Source organism: Macadamia integrifolia, chromosome 11 (assembly GCF_013358625.1).
Source record: "Macadamia integrifolia cultivar HAES 741 chromosome 11, SCU_Mint_v3, whole genome shotgun sequence".
Lineage (NCBI taxonomy): Eukaryota > Viridiplantae > Streptophyta > Magnoliopsida > Proteales > Proteaceae > Macadamia > Macadamia integrifolia.
In genome coordinates this window covers 7595881-7602601 of record NC_056567.1, presented here as the reverse complement: position 1 = coordinate 7602601, position 6721 = coordinate 7595881, and the positions used below count along the sequence as shown (strand labels likewise).

The following is a 6721-nucleotide window of genomic DNA, read 5'->3' as shown; positions in this document are numbered from 1 at the left end:
GAGACATCCTAATGAGCGTGGCTTTTTTACGCACAAAGCCCACAGCTGTGATAAGCAGTTGTTTTTTGGTATTTTACATATAGGAACTCATGAATTTAACCAATTACATTCGAGCCTACCTTCTCAACTGCTCCTTCAATACATCTACTCCTCATCCAACCTTTTACCAATGAAAAAAAAATCCCTCGTCCAACCATTGATGGTTCTAAGAGGTGATTGGCGACCACAATATTATGCTTAAAAGAGAAAATCATGGAATAGATCCTTATACAAGTTAATTCTTTCAGTCGAACGTCTTGGAGTTGTTGATGGTAATAAGAAACGCGTCGGGTTCCTCTCCAGCGGCTGAGCTTCCCAGAGAGGCATCCGATGACTGAGAGGACCCAGCTATCTGTTCATGAGAAGCCTTATGATAATAGGAACACATGGAATTTCCCAAGACTACCATGTTTGTGACATTCAAGCTGGACTTGAGGTGGAAAACTTGGGATCATTACATGCAGTTCAGCATTGCCAACTGCAGAACTAAGAATCCATAAAAGTTTTGATTAAGAGGAAAAGGAAGGAGTAAAGAATGAAAATGTCTCCAAGAAATGCTAGTTGCAGAAGCATTGGCAGATATTTGGCAATGGCAATGGTTTCTAGGAAAGATAAGACAGAACTGAAATAATAAGGAACTAACCATTCTCAAAATGAAAGAAAGCAAAATCATATAATAATGGAATTGAAGAAGTACAAATAGTTTTAGGGTCCTCGCTATCTATAAATTTAAAATCTTGAAAATAGGTTGTGCAGAGAGAAGTTTAGAGTTGCCACATAAATTCTCTATGCATATTCTCATGGTGGAGCAAGTGCTGGAGGCTAGATTGGATAAGGGAACAAAAGCACATAAAGCTGCATTCAGGTTTAGGAAATCATGTTGTCATTTGATGTCACCCCATGTTCCTAAAAAGTTTCAGATTTATAACAAAGTCCTTCGAGATAGCCTTGCAGATATATTCTATTATTATTTAGAAAAATATTCTGGGTTGAAAAAAAAAAAAAGAATATACGGGGAAAGGCTAGGATAGCCACTTGAGGAAGTAGCATCCATCATAACTAACTTATATTCTTCAAATTATCTCAAATCCATTGAATCTGAAATTAGCTCTTCCAACAACAGGCAGGCTCTTGATGATGTAAATGGAACCTCACACTTACTGGATTATATGTTGGCCCATCGGTGATATTCAAGGCATCTTTATAACCTTGGGGTAGGGAAAGGACGAGGTTGGTCCCTTTCCGTAACAATATGGTTACGAGTGATCTCCTGGAGTGAACGGCATCCGCTTAATGCCATAGTAAGCTCAAACTCATCGCGAAGCATTTGGAGTACCTTTCTTACACCAGCCTCACCATCAGCAGCCAAAGCGAAGACAACAGGCCTTCCAATCTGAGATTGAAAACAGGGTCAGGTGGGTGACATTTCCAAGGGAAAAGAATAATTACCAAGGCCTGTGCCACCTTATTCATGTAGAATTGATCTACTTACAAATATTCCAGATGCTCCAAGCGCCAATGCTTTGAAGACATCTGTCCCACGCCGGACCCCACCATCCAGGAAAACAGGAACTCGGCCTTGTGCAGCTTTAACAACCTAAATTTTAAAAAACAATCTCAAGTAAATACAAATCTATGTAGTTGTTTCCTATGTGTATTTAGGGGGAGCGGGAGCATATATATTTCCTAGTAATGAAACTACACCAAATCTGTTAAAGAAAGAAAATGCACCTCCTCCAGAGCCATGATAGTGGCAGGGGAATAATCAAGTTGACGTGCTCCATGATTGGACACAATGATACCTGCTGCTCCATTTTGTATGGCTAAAATCGCTGCAAGAACAGCAGATAAAGAGGGTTATCTAGGTTATAATTTCAAGGAGTCATTGACTGCAATCAGAAAATGGTGAGAATAAGTTAAAAGTTCAGTTACTTACTATCCTCTGCAGTTACTACACCTTTCACTAAAATTGGTAACGAAGTGATTGTCTGAAGCCACTTCACATCCTGGTGAAATGGAAAACAGAAATTTCGGAAGGTTCTTCCAAATCGGAAAACTTATGAACCAGACTAAAATGTCAAATTTGGTAAATAAATAATGAAATTCTCCCACCCCCTCCCCCCCTTCAATTAAGATCTTTAACCATCCACTTCCACCACAAATACCTTCCAGCTCAAAGATCGATCAACTTGACCAGCAACGAATGAAGCAAGTCCAGAGCCATCTGTCTGCATGACCCCACAAACAGATCATGGATGACACCATAATAGGGAGGGGAAATCATCAATCCAGGTAAAAATTCCTTAAACTATCCAAAAACGCACCTTATCCATCTTGCCAAGGTCCAATCCCTCAAAATTCTTCAATGTCAAGAATGGCGGTAAAGAGAACCTGCAGGACAACACATAGAAAAGAGACCTGATTCTTGGGCATTGGTAAAAGTGACTAATGTACATATAAAGAAACGGGGAAATTTTTTCACATGTTTAGTTTAAGACCACAAAAACAAAACTCTCATAGGCTGGTGCAGTGTCAACACTGCTCAACCTAATCTTTCAAGTTATTTTTGTCTAGCATATTTTAGGTGTACCTGTTTTTTATATCAGATTCCCTGCGACCCAGTCTTGGAGTATCAACAGTGAGGGCAATTGCCTTAAAACCAGCACTTTCAGCTCTTCTTACAAGTTGTGAAACTACATTCCTGTCTTTGTATACCTGAACAATACGCAGAAAAGTACTTGATCAAGACGCATTTACAAAAAATATATGCACCAAAGTAATTCAATCAACAAGAAAAGCATCCAACACAGATCATTAATAAAAGTAATGAAGCTTACATAAAGCTGGAAAAAGCGAATTCCAGGCCCTGTAGAAGCAACCTCTTCAACACTTGAGGTAGCCCCTGAGGATAATGTCTGGATGGATCATTCATAAATAAATCAAATGTGAGTATTCATAGAAGTTATACATCATAAAGGAATCACTTTAAAAATGTTCAGGACTTTTGCATTTCTAACACATCAAAATCTCAGAGCATTGAGGTCATGTGAGTATTTCAGGAAAGAAGCATGGCAATATATTAAAAATAGAGCATTATTTTTATGTATAATGGTCGGTGTGCTGATAATTCATAACTGTGCATATCATGCAACATATACATGGTATGAAAATCAGCACCATCAGTGAGAGATAAATGAACATGAACATGCCAACATATTGAGGTATAGGAGCAGCTTCATTAAGAAGATTCCAAAACCCCTGATTTTATCTACCTACAGTATGCAGAAGGTATTTTTAAATTCAATCATCAATACAATAGAAACATGTTTGCAGCAGTATCCATGGCATTGGAAACTGTGAACGAGCTTAAATAACACAATAATCTTCAAGAAAAAAAAGGCATGAAAAGATCATAAGCAAACCATAATTGTGCCAGCTGTTGATGCTGCTCTTGCTGTTGCATACTCTCCTGCAGGAGAAAACCTTTGGTTCAGTCACATAATTCATGTTTTTCTTCTTTCCTAGGGTTCAAAACTCATTCAATTATTCTTATACCTCCTTTTGTTCATATCTAATCAATTAGGTTAAGGCTTGGCAAAGTAATGAAGTCAACAATTCAAAAAAGTATAGAGAAAATGTATAATGTATTTCCAAAGTTCAAGAAGTCAAGGAAGCACTCAGAATATTTTTAATGAGTGCTCAAAGTGTCAATCTAATCCAATTTTAGAATCTAACAGTGCATTTCATTTACAATGTTTTTATTTTTGCCCCGGGGGGGGGGGGTGTGGAGGGAAATAGTGTTTATGATAGTGATTTAGATTCACAATGCATTTCCCTACTCAAATTCGTTTATCTGGTTTTTCAACAAATTAGATTCAGCAAATGCATTGATGAATCATTTACCTTCATTCAAATTTATAATAGAAAACTTTCATAATCAACATGGCACTAAATTTAGGTTAGATAGCATTTGAGTGAAATTCTTCAAAACCAGGAAAGAGAAAATAAATCCTCACATTCTCAAAAATTTTAGAAATTCAATCGCAAACTCAGAATATCAATCTACCAGTGGAAATGCCATATTTCTAGTACACAAATGAGTTTTCAAGTCAACTTAAACTGAACAAGTCTTGAAAACAACTTCTAATATAAAACCAAGGCCCCAGGCTCTATCCCGAGCAAACCAAGATTCAGTTGACTGGATGGATAATTCCACATATACAAATAAAATAAAATAAATTAAAACAATGATTCAGTCAAGTAGCAGACCTAGGCTCGAGTGAAATGGAAATAGGTATTCTTCATGTTTCATTAATTATAAATAATTCCTACTTTGCCCAAACTTGATTAGAGCACAAGCTTAAGGAAACAGGGCAGTACCTTCAGGATGTGCCATTTTTTGCATGGCAGTTGGAGCAATCATAATGGGCATTGATATTTTGAAGCCCAAGACAGTAGTGGTCAGGTCTATCTTGCTCACATCAATAAGAATACGAGGTCGAATCCTATTTTTCAATAAAAGGAACAATTAAAAAGGAGCACATCAGCTCAAGAAATCATTGTTAGAAAGAGCAGATACTAAGAAGAAAGAAGAAAGCAGATCTGTTTACAAACAAGAACACGAATCATCAGAAAAGAAAAGGCAAACCACGAACAAAATGAACTTCCAGAAGCAATAAACATCCATTATAAAAAGATAAAATAAGACTGTAACCAATAATATGTAGGTACAAAAACAATCATCAAGTTCTTGGAGAACTTAACAGAATCCTGGAGAATGCATTTCTGTTCTCCCGAAGAGTCCACTGGTCCTCTGCACCTGATGAGTAGTAGTCATAAACCATCTTTGGCAACTTCACCTTTGCAATGGCCTCATACTCGGAAACATTGGTTATCTCCATCTTTACGGTCGACAATTTATGCTTTCCTTAATATCTAAATTCAATAGCAGATGCAAAAAAATTCAGATCATATTGTGCCCGCAAACATGATAAACCAAAAACAGAATATTATCCTCTGACAGATTCTGCCAAAACCTACAAGTTCGAAAATCTAAAACCTGATCAACAGTCCCAGATAAAATTCATTTTGGCTTCAAAGAACGGAAACAGAAACAAATATCTGTTTCAAGACACTAACTGATAACACATACAAAGAAAGGAAGAAATAGCAATATCAAGCCCATGCCAAGAGAATAGAAATATAATCTCATGTTAAAGTCTTAGACCCCCAAGAAATTAGTAGCAATACATAATCCCAAAACTAAATAGAGTATTCAAACCACGGGAAACATTTAGAGAACAGCATATGACCTCGTATTAACATCCGATTCTGACAAGATTCATATGAAAAAGATATAAAAAACATGAGACCCAAGTCAAATAAAGCCCATAAGATGACATTTAAATCTAGTCATTCTCCAGCAGGGGATCAAGAAAAACAGTGAAGGTTCAATGATTGTCTAATGCCAGAGCTCACTAGAAAAGACAGAAAACCAAAACACTAAACTAGATCAAAATTCTGCGGATGCCCAATAGAAAAATCAGATAGAAAATACTCGAGAGGATTATGAAAACAGAGAGCCTGAAATACGGTTGTGCTAGAAGCCATCATAAGACTCCCAAGAAAAAGGAAAAGTATCATTAAGACTCAAATATGCTCCCATTCATCAGCCAATATAGAAGAATCAATAAATTTTGAGAGAAAAATTTTAAAGACCCACTTGCGAAAAGCAACAGAGATCAAATTCAGATAAACTCTACATGCAAAAACATCAAAGAGCAGGTCAAGCCATCGACAATTGAAATCTAATCAAGCCCATGTCTTTGGAGCAGAGACAATCTCAAGCATTCATCCCCAATACAATTTTTGACGACACCCACATGGGAAAAATCACAAACAGATGCAGAGCTATAGAGAGAGGAATACTACCTTGGGTTCCTTTGCTTAAGCAGGGGATTGCATGAGAGGAAACCAGTTGGGTTCTCTTGACTGTGAGTGAGTGAACAGAAGAAATGGACTAAATACAAAGTAAATGTGATGGGAGAAACTAAAAAAATAGAAACGTCATATGATAAACAAATTGGATAGGGACTGATGGACTGTTAAGAGGGGCTAACAGTTTTTTTGGATCAGTTTTCAAGGTGAGAACTTGGAACCGTATCTTCAGTATTTCAACGCACAATCTCTCTCTTTCTCTCTCTCTCTCTCTCTCTCTCTCTCTCTCTCTGTGGGGTGGCCAAGCCGAAGGCCAAGTCTTATCTGGGCACTGGAGAAAAAAAGGTACGAATCGTGAGCAAAATTCATGAATTTGTAACTGAGAATCATTGTGGAAGCCAAGACGAAGACGCTGCCAGATCAGACTTGCCTCAGATGGTTTTTGTCCTTAGAAAATGAACTTATATTAAGGAAGAACCTCCAAAACAGTTTAGATAGAGATAGATGATGCCTCCCTGCGTTGGCGGGGTTCGGAGAACTGATCCCATGGTGCAATCTCGTGTAGGACTGTCGATTCTTGACCAGTTTTTCTATGAGGAATGGACCCCACATCATACAAAAGGGATGCCCGGATCCTATCCAACCACTGAGGAGGCCAATAAGACATTCGACGGAAGCGATACAGGCTCGTGTTAACAATAACTGTCTAGTGCAGTTGGTAGGCTGTTGTGTACAGAAAACCTAA

At 37.7% G+C, this 6721-nt stretch overlaps 1 protein-coding gene across 5 annotated transcripts; it reads right to left on the bottom strand.

The window, feature by feature from the left end:
* Nucleotides 1-1049: 1049 nt before the first annotated feature.
* LOC122093142 ((S)-2-hydroxy-acid oxidase GLO1-like) lies at nt 1050-6404 on the bottom strand. Of its 5 annotated transcripts, none has more exons than XM_042663404.1 (13): nt 6159-6404; nt 5971-6030; nt 4804-5018; nt 4420-4544; nt 3462-3508; nt 2877-2954; nt 2630-2754; nt 2364-2430; nt 2205-2267; nt 1976-2045; nt 1771-1871; nt 1532-1636; nt 1050-1432 (listed from the first exon to the last, which is right to left on the bottom strand). In XM_042663404.1, exons 3-13 carry the CDS (start codon nt 4938-4940, stop codon nt 1241-1243), a joined length of 1110 nt encoding a protein of 369 aa, XP_042519338.1. In that variant the 5' UTR covers nt 4941-5018; nt 5971-6030; nt 6159-6404; the 3' UTR covers nt 1050-1240. The 5 variants fall into 5 exon arrangements, with proteins under 5 accessions (XP_042519338.1, XP_042519340.1, XP_042519337.1 ...); XM_042663406.1 differs by having other exon boundaries at nt 4804-4974; XM_042663403.1 differs by having other exon boundaries at nt 5971-6404.
* Between the last annotated feature and the right edge of the window lie 317 nt (nt 6405-6721).